The following is a 23,985-nucleotide window of genomic DNA, read 5'->3' on the forward strand; positions in this document are numbered from 1 at the left end:
TCTTACTTAACCTTCCATTTATGGGAAGTGGCTTATTAAAGAATTTTTTCCAAAACATGTTATATATATATATATCTTTTATGTTTTATTTCCAGAACCCAAATCTGCTCCTGTTTTTGATATAAAACCTGAATCTACAAATGTACCACTTGGTGAAGCTGCCAATTTCGAGTGTCACGTCACTGGAACACATCCCATCAAAGTCTCCTGGGCAAAAGACAATAGAGAAATTCGTCCTGGTGGAAATTACAAGATCTCTTTTACTGACAACAGAGCTCACTTAAAGGTCCTTAAAGTCAGCAAGGTTGATTCGGGTACCTACACTTGTTATGCCACCAATGAAGTAGGAAAAGACTCTTGCACAGCCTCTCTTGAAGTGCAAGGTATGTCTTAGGGCTCTTCTAAAGATACTTTATTGCAATTTTTACAGATAGTCCTTATGTAATTAAGTCATACATTATATCATAATATTTATCTGTTTCTTCAAAAGAACCCCCACGATTTGTGAAGAAGTTGGAATCTTTAAAGGTCATCAAACAAGGCGATTCTGATAGGTTTGAATGTAAAATCAGTGGATCGCCAGAGATAAGAGTTGTGTGGTTTAAAAATGATGCAGAGATTCAACATGGTGGAAAATATAGCGTGTTCTTCACTGACAATGTGGCTGTGCTAGAAATAACTGATGCCAGCATTGAAGACAGTGGAGACTACACTTGTGAAGCTCACAATGGCGCAGGTAGCGTCAGCTGTAGCACATCACTTAAAGTGAAAGGTAAGGATATCTTAGTCTTTAAGAATGAATTAATAGTAGAAATCTTGGGTAATTGCATTGTGCAGAGTATAATATCTTTTGAATAGCATACAGTATTTGTATGTAACAAAAGTAGCACCACTTCATAACTTACTTCTTATTATTCAATTTTCTTACTTTAAATCTTCATGATCAAACTAGATAATAATTCTTAAAATTCTTACATAAATATTCTATAATCTAAGCTACTTGGCACTTTCTCCGATTGCACACTTTTTATTGAATCTTCAATTCTTCACCCCACTACATATATTATTTTATGGGAGGTTTATTGGACACTACACTATTGCTTCATCTTAAGCCAATGAAATAAATCCTGCTGTTTGGAAAAAAAAGTAAAATAAGTAATAAAATATTTAAAATTTCAAACTTTTTTTGGTATTTTAGAGCCACCAGTTTTCATCACAAAACCAGAACCTATATTGACATTAAAAGGACTTGATGTAACTCTTAAGTGTGAATTACAAGGCACTTCTCCATTTGAAGTGACATGGTTCAAAGATAGAAGAGAGATAAAGAGCAGTAAAAAATTCAAGATCATTACAGAAAACTATCTTGCTTCTCTTCACATTCTTAAAATTGATGCTGGTGACATTGGTGAATATCAATGTAAAGCAGTGAATGATGTTGGGAGCGACACCTGTTTGTGTTCTATTAAGCTGAAAGGTTGGTAAAAACTCAAAAACTTCTTTGGTTTCTCTTTCACAAAGCATTTTAACAAAATGTATATCCTTTATCAGAATCCTCATAAGATTTTTCTTTCTTTTAGAACCTCCAAGATTTGTGCAGAAGATTGAAAATGTCACTTCCGTGGTTGGGGAGCCTGCTCAGCTTCAAGCTGTTGTTGAGGGTACTCAGCCTATAACAGTTGTATGGCTGAAGGACAAAGATGAAGTTGTTCGTGAAAGTGAAGATATCAGCATTTCATTCTCAGACAATATTGCAACTCTTCAATTTACATCCACCAAGCCAGAGAATACTGGAAAATACACCTGTCAGATCAAAAATGAAGCTGGTTCACAGGAATGCTTTGCAAACTTATCAGTTCTAGGTTTGTGTTTATGCAAAAAAATTATATCTCCTCTGGAAATTCATATAGATTTTTAAAATAATTTCTTGAATACAATTAATTATTAATTATACTTAAAGAACATCTACCACCAGGATCAAAGATTGTAAACCACGCACACTTACATTCTGTTGTGCACCCACTCTGGCGGAATCTGCTTTTCTTTTAGCTTCTTGTGCTTCTTTTATTTTTTTACGAAAAAGGCTTTTTAAATTATGCAAATGCACCTGTGGAGCTTTATTTGCATAACTTTTAAAGCATCTTTTTCTTAAAAACAAGGGCATAGGAAGGTTAAAGAAGAACAGATCCTGCCAAAAGGGGCACACATCTCCATGTCAGTGTGCTTGGGTTACAATCCTTGATCTGGTGGTAGATTGTCCTTTAAATATCATCAATACTGAAACATGTTCTGCTTTCTTGTTTCTTAATTACACAAACTTTAACTTTTCAGAACCAGCAATAATTGTTGAAAAACCTCTACCAATCAAGGTCACAGCAGGCGATTCTTGCACACTGGAGTGCACAGTTGGTGGAACTCCAGAATTAGCAACTACTTGGTTTAAAGATGGAACAGAACTTTCAACTGATGAGAAATACAAAATAAGTTTCTTTGGCAAGGTTGCTAGTCTTAAAATATTGTCTGCTGGAAAAGCTGATGCCGGTGAATATGTGTTTGAGGTGAAAAACAATGTTGGCAAGAGCAGCTGTACAGCAACAGTTGATATATCAGGTATGATTTATGATATGTAAAAACACTGGGGGGAATTTATTAATGCTTGCACCTGTTTGCAATACCAGGGTTTTTATTTTGTGCCCATTCCAAAAGATTTGCAGAGTGCCAGCACCATAAAAACCTCTATTTACCGTCACTCATACTTTTTTGATGCTTAATTTGAGTGCAGCTTTTGTTTTCGACTTTTTTTCCTGCACCTCTAGTTTCCCAACACCTATTTTTGGTGCAATTTTTGCCGCAGATTTACACAAACAGAGAAGCAAGTCTATCAAATTCGAAGCCACTTCCTGAATGTTGAGTGTTTTTTCTGACACGCACCAAATACATTATGGCAATAATGTAAAATCCCAGTGCAAAACACCACAAAAGTCGGGTCCAAAAACACAAACCTTGGACACAAATTCATAAATTCCCCCTGCAGAGACTGATATAATTATATTTCAAATGCCAGCATTTACCAAAATGATATGTTACTTTGGCCAAAATACCTTTACCTGACATAAAATATATATTACTGATATTATATATCATACACATATTTTATACATCATGATATTCGCCATTATGGTCCTCAGATTGTTGTTTGTTTGTAAATGAACCATACTCACGCACATTTTGTTTTTTTTTTTCTGTTTTACAGACCGAATTATTCCTCCATCATTTACTAGGAAGCTAAAGGAAACATATGGGCTTCTTGGATCCACTACCTCAATGGAGTGTAAAGTTTCTGGATCACCACCCATTCTTGTTTCTTGGTCATTCAATGGCAACGAGATCATCAGTGGTGACAAATACCAAACTGCCCTTACAGACAACACCTGCTTGTTGAAAGTGAACGATCTGGCACAATCAGATGCCGGAAGCTACGTCTGCCATGCTACCAATGTTGCTGGATCTGATGAATGCAGTGCAGTTTTGTCGGTTAAAGGTTAGTTGTCTAACTAGTATATTTATTTCTATGCTGAAAACTTTCACATTATATACTCATTAGTGCCATTTTATTTTTTATATAATTGGGGAAGGCTTTTGGACTTTTTTGTAATATATAGTCAATGGGGGGGGGGGATAAATGTTCCTCCAATGGCACATTACACAAAGAGGCTCCCATGCCCAGATTAATTCAACATCAATTCCGACCTGGCATAGAATTCAGCTAAAACCTGCACCACCAGTCTGACACAGACTATAGTAAATTAAGCAAATTGGAGTTTTCAAAGAACAGAATAGTAGAGTAGAGTAGTAGAGCAGAGGTGGAAAGAAGGGAGGGGGGTAGATGCTAATTCCTGGCCGAGGAATTGCAACATTTCATGTCTCGTACACCGGAAAACTGCCATACGAGGCATGAGGCATGACCAATTGTCATTTTGCTTTTCAGCCACTAAAAATTCACTTTATTTCATTTTTTAGAGCCACCATCCTTTATTGAGAAGCCAGAACCTGTTGAAGTCCGTCCAGGAGCCACAGTAACATTTGCTGGTGTACTTCGTGGAACACCTCCATTCAAGGTTTCTTGGTATAAAGGAAGTGAAGAAATCTTGCCAGACAGCAATTGCAATATTACTCTGACTGACTCTATTACAGTGCTAGAGCTATACAATGTCAGCAGCTCACAGGGTGGAGATTATTCTTGTCACGTCAGTAACGATGCTGGAAAGGACTCTTGTTCAACTCAGCTCCTTGTGAAAGGTTAGATTATAATACTATAAAATATTACAGTAAAACTTTAATTCATTAATGTTATAAAATGCTCATTATACTATTCCATTTTTTATAGAACCCGCTCTATTTGTGAAGAAGCTTTCTAATTATCAGACAAACACAGGTAAACCTATTGTTCTGGAATGCACCTACACTGGAACTCCTCCAATATATGCAACTTGGAAGAAGAATGGTGTGGAGATTGCTCAGTCAGACCGTTGTAGCATAACTACAACAGACAAATCTTGCATTCTGGAGTATTCAAGATGCACAAATGATGATGAAGGCGTGTACACATGCCATGTAGAAAATGCAATTGGACATGACACCTGCCAAGCATCAGTATCTGTATTAGGTATGCATCCTTGTATTGTCATACTCTTATTTAATTTAATCTAGGTTTTTTTTAATGCAATTGGCTATCCTGTTTAAAGGCATGGGGGGGGGGGGTATCATTAGTCCTATGTAGCTTCTTGGCATATATTTGTCGCAAATTTTTGCGCAAACATCATTTTTGCTGTTTTTCAATCCCAAAACTACACCACATAGGAGGTGGTGTGTGTGGGTCCATTGCTACTACAGTGGGAATTTTTTTCTAAATTTTTCAGTTTTTGCTCAATTTTATGTTTGAGGTGTATGAGAATTTACCTTGCAAAAACATTGCAAAAAGGCAGAAATTGAGCAGATGTTAAAGGGGTATTCTCATCTGGGCATTCACATTCAGTTTCATTAATTTGCCATAAACATTTCTTCAATAAGATGTGCAATGACTCCAGCAGAGGTGGCCGTAGCTAAGGACATAGTATTGTTTCTAAGGAACCATATCATTACATTTATGAGAAATTATCTTCACACAGGAAGTTTTTTTTTAATAACATCCAATTAAAGAAATGTTTACATATGACAAATTCATTTAATTTAATGTGAATGCACATATGGGAATACCCCTTTAAACATACGTGCAACTGGTGCAGTCTATTTGCATAGAGCACACACAGCTGATACTCACATAGGAAGGCATGTAACACTGCACATACACCGGACTATAAATCCAACTGTTGGAAACCTGCCAGTTTAACACATAGACAACTGCTCAAAATCCTGCCTAATGATAAATCTCCCCCGTAGTATTCATGTATCCAAAACTGTAATAAAATATTTTGGTTAATAGGAATGCTCAAATACACAGGACCCGTAGTGAAGAATCTGTTGTGTTCATGAGTAAAGCATATCCACATCTTCTCATCCCGGAGTGAAGGGAGAGATGTGGTCAGCACTTTTGTTATGAATACATCAGACTCATAAATTATGGTTTTTTTTATCATGACTTGTATGGCAGATTTCTGGGGTAAGAGCCATGAAAAAGTTGCAATTCCACTGTGCTCCGGGGCGCCTGCATTAACTATGCATTAACTATAGCCTATGCCAGGCTTTCCTGGCTCAGGTTATAGCACATTTTACAGCGGACAGGACCTGGCATAGAATTAATATCATCTTGGTTTACCCAGCACAACATGCGTAACTGGGGGATCATCAAGTGATGTTCCAATGAGCCAGGCCTTGATAGGTTCGGACCCATGTGCCTGATGTATATTTTGATTGTTGTGGTCAAACAATGCTGTTTTCGATAAAAGGAGAGTGGACCTACATAGGGTAGCATAGTATTTTGACTAAACTATTTTCATGAATATTTTAAACATGACTTTTGATGCCTTGCCTTCTAGAACCACCATATTTCCTAACACCACTTGAATCAGTTGAAGTGACAGCTGGTGGTGCTGCATCCTTACAATGTCAAATTCAAGGAACACCCGAGATTAAAGTGTCCTGGTATAAGGGTGATACTAAACTGCGATCAACTAATGCCTGCAAAATGCATTTCAAGAACAATGTTGCTACCCTTGTTCTCACGCAAACAGAACTTCAGGATTCTGGAGAATACATATGTAAAGCAGAAAATGATGTTGGTGACGCTTCTTCTTCTGCAGTCATAACCGTACAAGGTAAAACATTTTTTTAGAATTTATGTTGATTTTAATTAATAGCAAAGGACTTCTGGTAAGTGACTGAATACGAAGTACAATGATAATGTTTCTGCTTATGGCTTCCTGCAGTTTTCTTTGCGCCATGCAGTATTTAGAAACAGTGCATCTTTATTCAATCTTTACTGCATCATGTCTTTCTGCAGAGCGTATTCTTCCACCTTCCTTTGCAAGAAAAGTGAAGGACATACAGGAAACTATTGGCTTATCGGTGTCATTTGAATGTCAAATAGTTGGTTCAGAACCTATTGAGGTTTCATGGTATAAAGATGGTGTACTAATAAGAGATGACTATAATATTCAGACATCATATATAGATAAAACTGCTACCCTTCAAATCTTACAAACTGGCAGACACCATGCTGGGCAGTACACTTGTACGGCTACCAATTTTGTTGGCACTGCCTCCTCTAATGCCAAACTCATTCTTACAGGTTTGTGTGTTGTCTATTTTTATATTTTAACAGTTGCATTATATACTGTACAGTGTTGGTAATTTTGACATGTCTTATACTTTCTAGAGGGTAGAAATCCACCATTCTTTGATGTTAAACCTTCACCAGTGGATGTTCCAGTTGGAGATCCCGCAGAATTTGAGTGTCATGTGACAGGAAGTCAGCCAATCAAACTTACCTGGACAAAAGAAAATAAAGAAATTAAAACTGGAGGAAACTATAAAGTTACTCAAATGGAAAATACCACCAGGCTAACAATTGTTAAAACTGATAAGGCTGATGCTGGGCAGTACTCTTGCTCTGCCAGCAATGACATGGGCAAAGATTCCTGCACAGTGAAGCTTAACGTACAGGGTATGTATTTCTGGACACAAAATACTAAATATAATTATCTATACATGTATTTTTATATTAGTGAATAGGCTAAACATATGTATTTATGTTTTATCAGAACCCTGCATAGTTCATCCATTAGGCATATTAGGAGCTAGGTTTATTTGATTAAAAAATATTAGGTTCTTTCAAAATTGCCCATAAACAAGCACTGATTAACAATATAGCAATTCCGTCAGTGCTCATTTAGTTCCATTTATCTTCTGAAATTATCTTGCTGATTTTATATCTTCTCACAATTGGTATAAAACAAATGTCTGGGTGCTAATACTAAATATAAAAGGTCCCTGAAAAGGGAAATTAGATGAAATGAGATTACAGTTTCAGAAACAACGTTCCCAATGGTCTGGTGTACAGATATTAACATAATTGCTGCAGACAATCAGTGGCCTCATTTGGCTCATGCCACCCATTCGAGCCTCACCACCGAGGCTAATGATTAGCTATAGGAGTCCAAAACAAAAGTGCCTTAGTGCTCTTTAGTGTTTGTTTGAACGTGTGAACATCGGTAAACTCCTTACAAGGCTCTCACTCCTTGTACTATAACAGCATTTTAAAATTGATCCAGGAGACCGAACATATGTAAACAACAATCTTTATATTTTCATCATAAATAAGACATAAAGGCATCAGTACATCACCATACTTCAAAGTGTGTTGCCAAAGTCCATAAAGTAGTTCACACGTTTACAGCGGTGGCTCCTTACTGAGACAATCAAAGTCCGGTGTGTCGTGACGTTTCGGAGGGGAACCTCCTTCCTCAGACATGCGCCGTGATGACAGGATGTGCCTTATATACAAACAAGTTTACGTATTTTAACATTTTAACATCTATGCATAAAGTACAAAACAACTAACATTTTAAGACCTGTCAAACAATGATATGACAGCACGCTAATGAAAGAATCTATCTTATCATAAAAATACATTAAAGTTACATTGTTCGTTCAAGCCGAGTGGATACAAGGTGTCTAATTGTGTGATCCAAAATACCTCACGTTGGAGTAATTTATTTTTCCTAGTTTCTTCATTCTCATGATCAACATTCTCTAATACTAACCAACGTAAGTCACTAACATTATGCTTAAATTCATGAAAGCTATAGGAGTCACATGGATCCTTAGCATGTCATTGAGGTTAAAAAATAGACAGAATGCTGCAAGGACCATAGAAGCAGGAACTGGAAAACCCCTTTAAAGATTGTAAACTTTAATCTGATAAGAATAGCTTAGACATAACCATTATTATAACGGGGATCTTTTATTTACAGAACGTAAAGTGCCCCCAACTTTCACTAAGAAACTTTCAGAAACTGTTGAAGAGACAGAAGGCAATGGATTTAAACTAGAAGGTCGTGTTGCTGGTTCACAGCCACTGATTGTGTCTTGGTTGAAGAATAACCAAGAAGTTCAACAGTCACCAAATCATGAAATCTCATTCAAGAACAATGTGGTTCTTTTGAATATTAGGAAATCCAGCCAGACAGATGCCGGCTTATATACCTGCACAGTCTCTAATGATGCTGGAAGTGCCATTTGTACCTCATCGGTACTTATTAAAGGTAAAGTTGCGGTGGATTTACTGTGATATAAGACAAAGTAAAACTGCATTGGAATGATTAACTTATTTTGACTCTTTGCCATTTAGAACCCAAAAAACCACCAGTATTTGATGTGCCACTGTCACCGGTAAGTGTCACAGAGGGAGAAGGCTTACAGCTCAGTTGCCATGTAGAAGGATCACAGCCCATCAGGATTCAATGGCTCAAGTCTGGACGCGAGATCAAGTCTTCTAACACTTGCAGCGTCACTTTCGTTCGGGGAACTGCAACATTGGAACTTAAAACTGCTGCTAAGACAGATGCAGGCGACTATGTTTGTAAAGCAACCAATTCTGCAGGAAGCGAATCTACCAAATGCAAAGTTACTGTCACAGGTACAACAATTCATTATTTTATTTGTTTTTTTGTTGATTAACAAAGAAAACGTGTCATGGAAGCATTTTATTATGAATTGGTGAAAATCCAATATATATATTTTTCTTTTTTAAGAAAAAGCAGCAGCAGCCGCACCAGTAAAGAAGGCACCAATTGCTGGAAAGCTCTTCTTTGTTTCTGAACCATCCAGCGTATCCATTGTAGAAAGTAAGTAAAAAGTGGTTCACCTTCTTTTTGGTTCCTTGTACAAATTTGCCAATTTTTAGATACTTTTACGTCTATATTCTGCAGTTCTTATCTAAGGCTTCTTTTAGTAGGATTTCTTGGCTAAAACCTCTGACATATACAGATTTGGGCACATGTCGGCACCAGGGAGAGCAGGAGGGGATGAGCGCCGCTCACCCCCACCCCTCTCCTTAGAGAAACATGGGGCACAATGTCTTATTCCGGGGAAAGATAGGACATGTCCTATCTTTCTCCCAGCTACGGAACAATGCGGTGCCGCACATGTTCTGCACCGTATTGCTCCTGTACGGTGCCAGGCATCCATTGTCATCTATGGTGGACATATATATGAACCCCATATGGCAGTGTGAATGTAGCCTTAGACATTATTGTATACATTAAAAAATGGTATATTAATAGTATATTCTCTAGTGGAGGCCAAAAGAAACACTCTTCAATCTATGTATCAAAGGTCCATCCTCTTACAAAGTCTTGTTTGTTTTGGCTAGTCTTTTTTCCACCTGCTTCTTTGGTAATTTCTCACTTATCACATTCCAACTTTTTCCTTTTGTTAGATTGGTTTTTCTTTTCAGATCTCTTTTTGAGACATTTGTTACAAATGTTTCAAAAATATCGCACAAATGTCTCAAGACACTTAATTCCATTTTTTAAGTTTTCCTTAACTATGGTTTTTTTGCGCCAAAAAATGTTGCAAATTTTATACAATTTTAAATGATAAATTTGCATAATTTAGCGCATCTGGAATAGAAGATAAATGTGCCTTACTGACAAAAATAAATGTCATTTCAAAATGTCCCCAAAATGGTGAAACAATTTGACAAAAGACAGGAAAACGGGAAAAAAAAATAAAGATAAATGAGCCCCTTACTGTTTATGTGCTGGAGGGACCCAATTAGAAAGATACCAAACAAGGGTATGTAACATATCCTTATTTTTTTTACAGAGGGTACAGCTACATTCATTGCTAAAGTTGGTGGTGATCCCATTCCTAACGTGAAATGGATGAAGGGCAAATGGAGACAGCTCAACCATGGCGGCCGTATCATTGTTCAACAGAAAGGAGATGAAGCTAAACTGGAAATTAAAGAAGTCACCAAAACTGATTCTGGGCAATACAGATGTGTGGCTGTTAATAAGCATGGTGAGATCGAGTGCAGCACTAACTTGACTGTTGAGGAGAGAAAACAAGAGGCCCTGGAGGGCGACCTCAGAGCAAAACTGAAAAAGTAAGTATACTTGTATGAGACGTTGTGAATTTGTATCTATACCCATACAAGGTCATTTATTGAACATCTTTGTTTTAGAACTCCAACTAAAAAGAAGGAAGAAGAAGAAGAGAAAGCTATTGATATCATGGAACTGCTTAAAAATGTCGATCCAAAGGAATATGAGAAATATGCCCGTATGTATGGCATAACTGATTTCCGTGGCCTACTTCAAGCATTCGAGCTGCTGAAAGCAAGCAGAGAGGAGGAGAGCCGCAGAATGGTATGACACAAGCTGCTTATTAAACCTCCATATAACTATACAGACATCTTTTGGTTTTATTATGTAGCTTCACCTCCTTAATACAGCCTCAATCTGTTGTCCTTTTATTTGGCTGCTGTATATATATATATATATATATATATATATACGTAATCCTATTCTCAAAAGATCCCAGTACTGCAGGGCTCCGTTGCTTATACTTTTGCCTTCAAACAATGGAATCTGATAACTCACAACAAATAAGCATTGACTTCATCTGATCTCCTTGTGCCCTTTTGTAAGTTTTGATGACTTTATATATTTGATTAAAAATCTTTTTAAAATAATTTTTCAAATAGGAGGTTGAATTTGAGGAACGAACTCGCACTGAAGAACAAGAATTTGATGAACTTGTCTCTTTCATCCAGCAAAGAATGAGCCAAGCTGAAGTAAGCATATTGCCCCCAATGCTTAGTCATTACAGTGATTATAGGTAACATCGATGGATTGAGCAGTGCTAACAGGCTGTTACTTATTTTCTTTTACAGCCTATTAATTTGGTTAAGGACATTGAAGATCAGACTGTGCAGACAAAGAAGGAAGCAGTCTTTGAATGTGAAATTAAGATCAATTATCCTGAAATAAAGCTCTCCTGGTACAAAGGAACAGTGAAACTAGATACCAATGATAAATATGACATCACCATTCAAGAAGACCGCCATATTCTTAAAATCAAAAATTGTCAACCAGAAGACCAAGGAAATTACCGTGTTGTGTGTGGACCACACATTTCTAGTGCTAAATTGACTGTCATTGGTAAGTATGGTATATACCTATAATAAAACCACATAGAAGTTCTGGGACCAGCCAAGATCTGTAATAGTGGCCCCACCTACCTAACATGCACAATGTGTAATTCTTGCATCTTCCTACATTACTGCGCTTGACTGTATTATGTATTACCTATAACTATGGCCACGTTTAAGCCTATTTTACATAAAATATATTCTTGCTTTGCAGAACCTAAGGTTGAAAAACATCTTGAGCAAAAGTCTATCAAAGAAGGATATAGCAGTACATTGGTTTGTGAATTCTCCATTCCAAATGTGAAATCCCAGTGGTACAAAAATGGTAAAGTAATCGAACCCCGAGGAAGATATAGAACAGAAGTTGATGAAAAGATACAAAAACTCATCATCCAAGATGTAAGAACTGAAGACCAAGGGCAGTACGCTTGCAAATACGAAAACCTGGTAACTACTGCAGACCTCATCATTGAAGGTGTGTATTCAAGTCTGGCTTATATCAGATAGAAGGTTTATGTTTCATGGAATTACATTCAGATTATTTTTTATGGGAGATAAAATATTCTTATTTTTTTAATTATTTACAGCTGAAGCAATCCAGTTCACAAAAACTATTCAGAACATTGTCGTAAGTGAGCATGAATCTGCAACCTTTGAATGTGAGGTGTCCTTCGATGATGCTGTGGTCACATGGTACAAAGGAACAATGGAATTACAAGAGAGTGACAAATACAGCTTTAGGAGTGAAGGCCGCTGGCATTACATGACTATCCATAATGTCACAGCAGAAGACGAAGGTAGGTTTTTATGGGTTTTTTTTATTAAAAACAGCAAAAATTCAAAAGGATTTATCAACTTTTCGGATTTACATGCATTCCCCCTAAAATAATGGTTCTTGAGCATCTTTTCACATAGCCCTAAATTCTCAGATTGACAAGTGGGTGATCACGCAGTTTAGTACTTTCAGCAGTGATTGGCTAGTACTAAAAATTAAAGTATAATACCTAGGTATCGGTTTATTCATAATTTCTTGGGGGAATATTAAAGGAATTACTGTAAGGTCGAGTTCTGAGAAAAGATGTTCCACGTTTGTTATTTTATGAGAATTTCAATTAGTTACAAAATAATTTGACAAGTCCCCCTTAATCTAAGCCTTAGATTCTAAGGTTTATGGTAGCAATGAACCCTTTGGCCATAATAAGGGAATATGTGATCTAGTTTTCACATCCTCTTCAGTGATGAACTGATTAAGCTAGATTAGAATAGATTTGCTAAGAAATAGAAGATTTGTGCACATTACGTGATAAATATAGAATGAATGTAAAATATTTCTCTCATTTCAATTCTACAGGAGTTTATTCAGTAATCGCCAGTCTTGAGCCAAGAGGTGAAGCCACAAGTACAGCTGAACTGTACCTGACACACAAAGGTCTGTGGGCATGAACATTTTCCTGATAATGGCACATTTTCAGCATCTTTTTAGGTTGGGATTACATGTAATTAAAATTTAAGTCAAGTTTTGTGTTCTAATTAATTCTTTTTTTTTTTCAGAAATGAAGTTAGAAATTAGACCACCAGGTAAGACAGATTTTTTTATTTTTTTACGGAAACTTGTCACACTCTGTATGCTGTCTAATCTGCCAACATGTTATAAAGCTGAAAGACCTGAGTAGCCTGAAATCTAATTATGAGGGTTTATACATTTTGTAATTTAATTATACAAATTTTAGTTCATTCTAGGCTAAGGAGTCCAGGGGTGTAGCTGAACAGTGATTGACATCTACCTTTGTACAACAAGGGAGTCTGTCAATCACTAGATAGACTGCCCACTGGCCATGTTAACAAAATAACCAAAAATATAATTAAAAATTGATTTAAATATTCAAAAGCAAGTTATTTTAAATATTTTCCAATAAAACAGAACTACAGAAATTTCAGTTTATAATATACTGTATCACTTCAGATTGGACTGCATTTTCAAGGTGAAAGTTTCCTTTTATGATGTCTATTTACATGGAATATGATGATAAACTTATTTTTATTCATTTATTTCAAATAAGATGTTCCAGATACAAGAGTACCATATATTACTGCACCTTTGGAAGAGGAGGCAATCATTGAAGGTATGTGAAAAAAATGAATTAATAACTTCACACTGGTTATCTAGCATTATGTCCTTTCTGCATATAATTCTTGTTGCCGATACTACAGTATCTATCAAGTTTAGTTTCACAGATTTTTAAATAATGCTTCTTAAGTTTGACAAGATGAATAATTAAGTGGTATCTATTTATCTGTTCTAAGAAATTATTCTTCCTCCTCCTCTACCGCAAGTGAAGAAACAAAAGAGAGGTACATCAAAAGTACAAGTGTAATAAAACATCATTAACTCAGTCATTAAAAAGATGAGATCTCATTACTAAACGCAAAGTCATCATACTAAAGTGATTTGTTACAACTTATGCTATCTTTTTGGCTAATGTCATGGCCCTGACAAAGTAGTTTACCTCATGAGTTTAAAGGTATAAGAGTTCTGAATTCTAATCACGTGTTAATGGAGTATTCCCAGCTTCAAATGCTATGTCATATCACTAGAATATCACATAACATAATGATTGGTGGAGTCCGACTTCCGGTCGCCAGAAGGAAAGAAACCGGATTTTGGTGTTTCCAGCAGTTAGACCTCCACCGATCAGTGAGTGATGGCCTACATTGGTAAAATGCTATCACTTCTTGTGCTGGAAAATGTCTTTAGGCTGCGTTAACCATGTGCTTTTTTATGTTATGTGAAAGTCATTATTTCTATTGTTCCAATTTTTAACACTATGATTAACATATATGTATCCTCCCTAGTACCTAAACCGGATGTAAAAGTTATCCGAGATGTTCCAGATATTGGAGAAGAAGTCCCAGCAACTAAAAGTAAGTGTCCTTATATCAGGGTTAAATGTATGAACCAATAGTTCAAGTATATTTTATAATATGCCTGCTATCTGATCGAAGATCATGTACAATATAAATATTATTAATTTAAATAATAAGATTTCTTACTAGACTGTTTTACATATTTTTATATCATTTTTATGATGTAATTTTTTATTTTTTTTTACCTTCTTTGTGCATGTGTTTAATTCATAGCAATTGTATGCATAAATGAATTCAGGGATCGAGTTATATACATTTTTACAATATATCCTTACTGGTATTATTGTATCAAAGTTTCTGCAGTTGGCAAGAAACAAAAAGTCCCAACAAAACCTGCTCCTCCTGCACCAGCACCTCCTGCTAAAGGTAAATGTAACAGGACAGTATAACCTCCTCGTGTAGCCAGATAAAATTAGCTTTGCCTGGGCTCAAGTGTACCATGAAGAGAAACTTCAAGACGTAACATCAAGTTTGGCTGCAAAACTAAATATCTAAAAAAAATTGCTTCTTCTTCCATTTCCTTTACTTTTATGTGCTTTCTTTATATGGTTTATTTGTTTTAATCTTTTGTGTTATTTTTGTGTGCGTCTAAATGTTTTTGGTGCTTACCTAATGTTTTTGGAGCTTGTGCTGTGGTGAATATAGTAATATATTCTGACATTTTCTGACCTCGTGGTTTGTTGCGTGCGTTGTGTTAAATGTCTTCTTGTTTGTACTTGAGAATTCTTTCTTACGGTAAGGCATATTCGTTGATAGTTTTGTTTTGCTTTTATTCTTTTCTAATGTATAGTTTTGTAAGTTTGTCTATCTTTCTATTTGTTTTTCACTTTGTCCATCTGTGTATTTTTTATTGTATTTCTATAAATTACTCTAACATTTATCTGTTGTGTTGTTTTATATTGTCTATCTATTTATATTGTGTATCTATCTTTCTATCTCTAATCTATCTACTATATCAATCATTATCTCTTTCACAATTATCTTTTTAGTAATTTGAATTGGTATTTTCCCTATTTTCTTTCTTCCTTCTACTCTTTTTATGTCTTTATATCCATTTACCTATTCATAAAATCTATAATCTAAGCATATTTATTTACTCTATCTCTATCTATCAATCTAACCTGTTTTTCTATAATCTATCTATTGTTATGTGATCTAACCATATTAATATTATATCTATCTATTTCATAATTATTCTTTTAGTCATTAGTGCTGCTATTTTTTAAACCTTTATTGATAAAAATCTATAAAACTATATATGTATATATATATATATATATATCTATATATATATATATATATACATATATATATATATAAATAAATATATGATCTATCTGTTTCTATCTATCAGTCTATCTATCTACCTATATGTTTTTATCTATCTCATATCTGTCCAATATCTATCTACTTGTCTCACATCAGTATTTTAGTTTTCCATTAACCTATCCTCTATCAATATATCTACACATCTATCTTTTCACCATTATCTATTGAGACTTTACCCATTTCTATTTTCCTATTCATTGTTTAGCTTTTTCTCGTTTTATGTTTGTAATGTTGAAATGTGTGTATCTTTGAGTAGTTTCTTCAGCTCTTAGTAAACAATTGTGGCTCACGAGTTCATACTACATTCTTCCTATGCAAAAATCTTAATTTCACTAATCACTCTTCTGCTCTGCCTCTTAGTTTTGTTTTTGCAATGAACTGAATTTCTTGTAACCCAAATGCCTATTTTTAAAGTCCCTTCAAAACCAAGAAAAACAGAAGAAGTTAAAGTTGTTGCTGTAGCCAAAAAGAAGGAAGAGTACTATGAGGTTTATGAGGAACCTGAACCAGCTTATGAAGTTGAAGAACCTTTTGAAGAAGAGGAGGAAGCTTATGTGGAATATGGCAAAAGCGAAGAGGTTTATGAAAGACAAGTTTATGAAGAAGAGAAGGAGTATTATGAAGAACAAGTCTATGAGAAAAAACAACAATATTATCAGGAAGAAATTTATGGAGGAAGGGAACAATATTATGAAGAAGGTATATTGTAAATCATGAATATCATGCTTGGTAACTCGATCACATTATATTGTGTCTGCCGTACTTTTGTATATTTTTATTCTTCTTTTTCACTATACATCTTAATGTACAAAGTGTACGGTATTGTATAGTTTATGTTATACTTGAACAACCCCAATAGGACATTTATTTGCCTGTTTTGTTTCTTAGCTCTTAAGCGCTATGTACCCTTTTGGGGGCATTTATTTTTATTATTGTCTGGGATATATTGCACTCTACAGACTGTTTTTTTGCTTCAGTAGAAAGAGAAAACTTTCATAGAACCAGCCTCAGACACTCATCTAAGTCGATGCTTAAAGAGATCTGAAAGAGAACCTGTCCGGGCAATTTGGGATATTAAACCAACTATAGGGCCTTTTGGACCTGTGGTTTAATGTCCCAAATCGTTCTTTGTCGCTCTCTGTGACTGTGATAAAGAAAAACAAACCTTTATACTTCCCCAGAGATGAGTCCGATAAGACACATCAGACTGGTGCTCCCTGCGCCTGTTTAGTGATTAACTGAAGCTAGACTAGTACACCTTGGCCTCACTGTGCATGCTGCCTACAGATAAAAACTAATACAAGTTAGCAGTCATTGGTTACATACTAGATAGGTTCTGTAGGTTTGTTCTTAAGTTGAATTTGTATGTAAGTCGGAACTATATATTTTATAATTTTAGCTTCAGAAAAAAATTTTTAGGTCTCTGTGACAATTTTTTTAAAAAATTTTGGATTGTCATAAGAACAACAATAAAGCTTCATTACAGACACCTATAATAACTGTTACAGCTGATCATTGTAGCCTAGGGCTAAAGTACAGTAAATTACTAACAACCAGAGGTCCGTTTGTAACTAGGGGTCGTTTGTAAGTCGGGTGTTCTTGAGTAGGGGACCGCCTGTAGTCAATTTTTGACACTAAACTGATCTGACAAGTTTCCCTTTACATTCATAAACACTTAGGAGAACTCAGATATAAGAAGAAATATTCATAGAAGAGAAATCAAGCTAAATGTTTTCAGCCTTCCTTTAGGCAAAGGATTTTAGTGCTTAATAAACAAAACACAATAATAAAAAAATGCCCTCAGTGTTGTACATAGTCTTTTAACCATCTTTGCTTGTATTTTGTCTGATGTGTCTAAATGTTAATTATGTGACACTTTTGTGTTCTAAAACAAAATTCTGAAAAAACAACTTCACATTCAGTAATATTTCTTTATGTGAACCGTCTTGACATTTGACCTGTATTTCTTAAGCCATTGAAGAAGAGGTTCCTAAAAGAAGGATCCCAGCAGTTGAACCTGGCAGGCCTGCAGGTACATGCTTTCGTGTTAAGGAAGAATAGCCTTTATGTTAGGGCAATATGAACAGTTGCAAATGTCCACTTCATTGTGTATAACAGAATAGTTAGTGATTCAGAGATATCCATCAAATATAGAAACAAAATGTATTTTTTTTGCAGCAGTGAGGAAACCTGTGGATGAACAGTTTGATAGAAGAGCTGTGTCCAGACAAGAGGAAGCCGGCACCTGGAAACAAGGTTTTTTATTTGCCTTTTAAGTTTAAGTGACAAATATATATACACATTGGGGGAGATTTATTAAGCTGTCCATAACAGAATTCTGTTGTGGTTTTCACTAAAAACTGTCTGCACCACATTTATAAAATGTTTTAGACAGTTTTCTGGCGTGGCCTAAGAAAGGGGCGTGACTTCACACCAAAAAGGTCCGTGCGCCAGAAATACTGCTAACCCGACAGAATTGTGTCCTTTTTGGCGTAAAGTAAGCCAACTAATAGGAGGTGCAACTAGACAGTCTTATACTAGGTCAGATTTATCATCCAGCATTAGGCACTTTTATAAATCTGGTGCAGAATAAGACTCTCTAGTCTAACTCTGCACTGTCTAACCTTAGGACACTTTTTATAAATCTGCCGCATTATAGTTATTGTTATCATTGTATTAATTATAATGTATTGTTTTATCTTTGAGCTGGAGAAAGGTTTCCTTGCAGACAAAAGTTTAAAAAAACTTAGAATAGTAATTCCTGCCAATCTTACAGCAACATGTATTCATTGTTGATACTTGGGGAGCCATGAGAGTGGCATGGGATTTTATAGATAAGCAATGGTTATTTATCATCACACCATTGACTTCTCTGAAACAATTTTCTTAAACTTTTGAAATCTCCTTTTTTTTATTCCATTAAGTCTAGTGGAGCATTGGCATGGATCAGTGCCCTGACTTATGAATTTTTATTTAGAACTTGAAGAATATATTTGACTTTTGTAATAATTTATTTTCAATAAATTACCTTTAAAGTGCAAGAAAGAGTACCAGTTCAAGAAGAAATTGAAGCACGAAGAGGTAAGTCATTCAATTATTTAGTATTTTTTCAAATAACAGTGTCACAGCGGAGCCATACGTTACATCGGTTTACAATATTTCAAGCTGCTGTAAGCCCTTTAGTGCCATGTTGCACTCAATCAAAAATACACATAATTCCTGAACGTACACATTATTTTTTAAGTACAAGCTCGGCAATGGGCAGTTTCAGAAGAAGAGGTTCCTCTTTCCATGCGTAGAAAACAACAAATAACAACTGTAAAAGGTATGGGTGCCAAGAGTATTGCCAGCATTATTAAACAAAGCCTACAATAATGCTTTAGCAATACCAACAAAACCACTTTATCCCTCTGGAGAGTTGGTTTTGTATTTTTGTTTTAAGAAAAATTCTAACATTTTAACCAGCGGTAAACAAAAGTGCCGTTATACGCTAAACATTTTATTTATTATTATTTATTTATATTTTTGAGCTATATATTTTTTTAATTAATTTGACTTATTATGGTTAGTTTCCAAATGACTAATGTGCTTCTTAAAGCTCTAATGTGTTAAAATAAATTTCTAATGCAGAAATATATCGATAAAAAGTTTATCTACAAAGGATAAAGAATAATATATACTATATAATCTTCTGTTTGCACCTATTCAGTGGCAGAAAAGAGGGCAACAGAAGAATTCTACTATAGCCAACAAGTGGAAGAAGCTGCAGCCGTTTCAGGTATGTCATAAAGTTATACTACATTACATTGTTTCTTCTTCTGATAGCAAATACCTAAATATCTAATATTATAACAAAACATGAAGATAGTTAGTTAAATGCAATGTCTTATACATCCCATAGTTCCCTCTGTACATGAGAAGATGGTTGTAGAGGAGAAACGGGCTGTGTCTGTCTCTAGAAAGGAAGAAATTTCCGAAGGTATTGATTACAGCTTTTTCTTGTCTTTAAGTGAACTTAGCATCTTAAAAAAGTAGCATGTGTTAAGTGTTTCAATATCTTTAAAGTGCCAAAGGTGTCAAAGAAACCCATACCTGAGGCGAAGGTACCAACTCTTAAAAAGGAAGCAGTAACACCACCTAAAGGTATATAGACCCAGTGATAGTCTATATACAGTGCGGCTTTTTATTATCTTGCTTACTACATGCTATATTGTGTCTCAGCTGTTACATTGCGTCATTAAAGCACTTACGCTATATTTGTGCTGTCTTTTAAACAAGCTTCTTATGAGTAGTATTTTTTAATACGCTTATACTAAATATAATAAATCTTATTTTTTAAGTTGCCGAAAAGGTGCCTGTACCTGCTGCTAAAAAAGAGGAAGCACCACCAGCTAGAGGTATCATAGCTTTGTATATGATGCTTGCAAGCTTCCCTGCATATCTATGTGCTGTCCTACATATAAATGTTTGTCTGATGAGTTCATGTAATGAGTTCATGTAATGACCCTTATGTCCTCATCTTATACCCTCTTATAACTACCTTGCACAGGGCTCTAATCTTCCTTTCCCATCTTGCCCAGTTGTATTACTGTCAGTGTGTATAGAAGACCATCCGTAATCTTTTTGTATATCTATACCATATGTCTATGTGTTTTTTGGTTATAATAACGTACCACAGTTTTGGTAAAAGTCTTGACCGCTTTGCGCCTTGTAACAACCCCATCATCTTCTGACTTTGCACCTATGCATGAAAATCCCAAAATAGGGAAACTTACACAAATAATATATTTGTAGTTCCTGAGGTGGCCAGAAAACCAGTTCCAGAAGAGAAGGTGCCAATTTCTGTGGCCAAAAAGGAGGCTCCACCTGCCAAAGGTATAGTATTGCCATTGTGTTTATCCCTTATGTTTGTGAATTTGTTTTCTTAAAGTTTTAAGGTAGAAAAAAAAAGAAATTTTACTACCTAGAATAAAAAGTAATTAAGTAAATGTCTTTAGTGCCTGAGGCTCCAAGGAAAGCTTTTGAAGAGGAAGCTCCTAAAAAGAAGGATGTGCCCTCAGCAGGTATCCTGGTGCTCCTAAGCATATATGTATATACCTTAACAATATTGTTTTTGTATGTATTGCAATTATATAACAGTCTGTCTCTTTAATGTTTACAATTATCCTACCTGTAGTCCATGTCTCCTTTGTCTGTCCAGGGATGTTTTTTAAATACTGTATCTGTAATAGTCTTCATAGTCATCTTCAAATGTGTATTTAATGTACTAGAAAAACCAAAGAGAACTGTTATAGAAGAGAAGGTACCAGAGGCTGTCCCTAAAAAGGTGGCACCACCTGGCAGAGGTACACAACAGTTTAAAGGGAAAATTTTTTTCTTTTTGTATATTAGCTGGTTATGTTTGCTTTGCGTGTTGTCTCTTGTTTGTTCTTCTTTATGTAAAGCATCTTCTTTTTATTTTCTTAAGCTGTGAAACCCTGTGTTATTGTTTTTTGTGGCATTCGTAGAGCGTGAATTGAAACTCTTGTTAAACCTAACCCTTTGCAGCATTTAATTTAGCTACTTTCTGAATAGGATAGTAGTTTGCCTAGTTTTTATAAATAAATAAGAGCAAAGCAAATCATGACCAAGTCAATGATCCACATGGAACCCAGTGAACTAATTGCCTGCTTTTTGGAAGCTTTCAAAACTTCAGTAAAATAACAGAGATGGCTCAGGAACAGGGTGTACAGAGTATAATTATATGTATATCTCATTTTGAGATTGCCATTGCAATATAATTAAAATATATAGATAATGGGGAGCATCATGTGCCTCTTCATAGTAATATATGGCACACGGCGCGATATTCTGTAGAAAGATAGGACATGCCCTATCTTTCTCCCGGCCGCGGAATGGTATGGTGCTGCACAGACTGTTCCTGTACGCCACTGTACGCCCATTGCCATCTATGGGTGGCATATATACGGCGGCCGTATATACGTCCCCCATATGTTTGTGTGAATGTGGCCTTAGAGATATGTTTTAGATATACGTATAATAATTTGAGGGTTGGCTCCTTGGGCAACAGAATATAGTGGGCTGCCTTGCTAGCCTTAATGAAGTCTAATAAATTAAGAATAGATTACCATAACCCAAAATGGCCTTAAGCTAACACCAGCCCAGACTGATATATACTGATAATGCATTAATTATTTAACTAAATGAAGTACCATATTTAATGGTGGATCGGTTAAATTAAACTAACTTTCCATCCACTAATCTCAAAGACATCACTCTGATATATACAATCATATGTGCTCCTCATTTGCCTACGAGCTAGGGTATATAAATACTATATTTCTAATCTGTTTAAAGTACCAGAAGCTCCAAGGAAACCTACCCCAGAGGAAAAGGTGCCTGTTGCTCCCAAAAAGGCAGAAATACCTGCAGCCAAAGGTATTTTGGGGATTCTCTCTCTCTCTCTCTCTCTATATATATATATATATATATATATATATATATGTGTGTGTGTATAGGTATATTTTAATGTTTACCATGGCTCATATTGCACTTGTTATTGTAAGCACTCTTTTTTATTATTTTATATTTTTTATATAATTTTATTAAGATGTGTTGTATTGTTTGTATATGTCTATAACACCAACTACACTCTTTAGTGTTCATGTCTTCATTTAATTTGTGTATGTTGTTAATGGAACTTTGTCAGCGAAAGGCAAAAATACTAAGTATTACTCTTAATGTCACAAACAACATTCTTAGTTGTACCTTGCCGCATGCTGTGTACTGTCTATGATTAGCGTTCCTCCCTATCAAATACTCTTCAAACCTATACCTGTCTGTAATGAATGTCTTTGTTTAATATGTGCTCTTAAGAGTGAGGTTGTGTGATACAAGACAACTTCAATTTATATTATTTAAATATATTTAAAGTTCCTGAAGCACCAAAGAGACCTGTTCCAGAGGAGAAAGTACCTGTTTCTGTCCCAAAACGGGGAGAGGCTCCTGCTGCAGGTAACTTGATTCTATAGATCTAGTCAAACTACATAGACATGCTTAGATGTTGTGGTTAAGCTTATATTAGTTGAAGGTCCTTTAAGCTGGAAAGATAGTTGAGATTATCATATCTTTAAAGTGGCTGGTGTGCCAAGGAGAGAAGTTCCTGAAGAGGAAGTTTCAGCCGTTGTACCTACAGTAGAGGAAGTTCGTCCCACTAAAGGTACAAGCTATTCACAAAAGAAAAATTCCATAACATCTTCTGAAATGGTCACTTTCCGATTAATGAGAGTGTGTGCATGCTTGGTATTCTTTATTCCAACTAATATCGATGCTGATCACATTATATTGACTAGAACTCTGCGTTCTTGAGATTTGTCTGTATGTAATTTGTTGGTAGTGGTAATTAATATAAACAGGCAACAATGGAACTCTTTTATTTCTTGAGCTACATCTTTCTAAAATGAAATAATATTCTTTAAGTGCCTGCAAAACCTGCACCAGAGGAGAGAGTTCCTAGTTTCTTGCCTAAAAAAGAAGAGGCTGTACCCGCCAAAGGTATAAATCTTTTTTCTCGTCAGTAGTCTTTTGTATGTATTCCCTGTCAGTCTATAGAATTGTGTCAACTATACTTAAACCTAATGAGAAATGTGAAATTATTTTAGTGCAGACTATGTAAGAATGGAAAAATAATAATTGCAATATCTGTAGGTAAAAAGCAATAGCTAAATGAGCCAAGGCTTTGCATGATATCTGACACAAAATAATATTTTTAAAGTGCCCGAAGCACCAAGAAAAATGCCTGTACCAATATCTAAAAAGGAAGAGGCAGCTCCAGAAAAAGGTAGCGTGACCTAGCATTATACTTCAGTACAAACTAAATGCTCATGCTCTTCAATGCTACTGAAATGCAATAACTAGACAAGTGGCTATGAATGCAGTCCACAGGGTCGTCCCTGCAGTACACCATGCTTAAAGCGTAACTAAAACCTAGAAGCATTTTTTTTTATAAAGTAATAGAGCAAGTGATAATAGTAAACTTAGTAATATAATTTTTTATATGGAAAGTAGCTTCTCTA

The 23,985-nt window shown here is 35.4% G+C and overlaps 1 protein-coding gene across 1 annotated transcript in view; it reads left to right on the forward strand.

Annotated features, from left to right (window-relative positions):
- The window catches only part of TTN (titin), a 222,911-nt gene that overhangs the window by 76,886 nt on the left and 122,040 nt on the right, over positions 1-23,985 (forward strand). The window contains exons 84-125 of the mRNA XM_072122667.1: positions 96-383; positions 491-772; positions 1,199-1,477; positions 1,581-1,862; positions 2,332-2,610; positions 3,254-3,541; positions 4,021-4,299; positions 4,388-4,666; positions 6,036-6,314; positions 6,500-6,787; positions 6,875-7,162; positions 8,472-8,762; positions 8,849-9,136; positions 9,252-9,344; positions 10,327-10,609; positions 10,688-10,871; positions 11,210-11,299; positions 11,399-11,666; positions 11,871-12,131; positions 12,244-12,453; positions 13,008-13,085; positions 13,208-13,234; positions 13,717-13,779; positions 14,510-14,578; positions 14,876-14,947; positions 16,325-16,609; positions 17,883-17,942; positions 18,089-18,166; positions 18,947-18,991; positions 19,155-19,235; positions 19,620-19,688; positions 19,812-19,889; positions 19,976-20,053; positions 20,251-20,307; positions 20,705-20,785; positions 20,908-20,973; positions 21,181-21,255; positions 22,268-22,348; positions 22,844-22,924; positions 23,046-23,129; positions 23,390-23,464; positions 23,685-23,750. Coding sequence (XP_071978768.1) covers positions 96-383; positions 491-772; positions 1,199-1,477; positions 1,581-1,862; positions 2,332-2,610; positions 3,254-3,541; positions 4,021-4,299; positions 4,388-4,666; positions 6,036-6,314; positions 6,500-6,787; positions 6,875-7,162; positions 8,472-8,762; positions 8,849-9,136; positions 9,252-9,344; positions 10,327-10,609; positions 10,688-10,871; positions 11,210-11,299; positions 11,399-11,666; positions 11,871-12,131; positions 12,244-12,453; positions 13,008-13,085; positions 13,208-13,234; positions 13,717-13,779; positions 14,510-14,578; positions 14,876-14,947; positions 16,325-16,609; positions 17,883-17,942; positions 18,089-18,166; positions 18,947-18,991; positions 19,155-19,235; positions 19,620-19,688; positions 19,812-19,889; positions 19,976-20,053; positions 20,251-20,307; positions 20,705-20,785; positions 20,908-20,973; positions 21,181-21,255; positions 22,268-22,348; positions 22,844-22,924; positions 23,046-23,129; positions 23,390-23,464; positions 23,685-23,750 — 6,828 coding nt within the window. The remainder of the gene's footprint in view (positions 1-95; positions 384-490; positions 773-1,198; positions 1,478-1,580; positions 1,863-2,331; positions 2,611-3,253; positions 3,542-4,020; positions 4,300-4,387; positions 4,667-6,035; positions 6,315-6,499; positions 6,788-6,874; positions 7,163-8,471; positions 8,763-8,848; positions 9,137-9,251; positions 9,345-10,326; positions 10,610-10,687; positions 10,872-11,209; positions 11,300-11,398; positions 11,667-11,870; positions 12,132-12,243; positions 12,454-13,007; positions 13,086-13,207; positions 13,235-13,716; positions 13,780-14,509; positions 14,579-14,875; positions 14,948-16,324; positions 16,610-17,882; positions 17,943-18,088; positions 18,167-18,946; positions 18,992-19,154; positions 19,236-19,619; positions 19,689-19,811; positions 19,890-19,975; positions 20,054-20,250; positions 20,308-20,704; positions 20,786-20,907; positions 20,974-21,180; positions 21,256-22,267; positions 22,349-22,843; positions 22,925-23,045; positions 23,130-23,389; positions 23,465-23,684; positions 23,751-23,985) is intronic.

The sequence above is a fragment of the Engystomops pustulosus genome, chromosome 8, assembly GCF_040894005.1.
Source record: "Engystomops pustulosus chromosome 8, aEngPut4.maternal, whole genome shotgun sequence".
Taxonomy (NCBI): domain Eukaryota; kingdom Metazoa; phylum Chordata; class Amphibia; order Anura; family Leptodactylidae; genus Engystomops; species Engystomops pustulosus.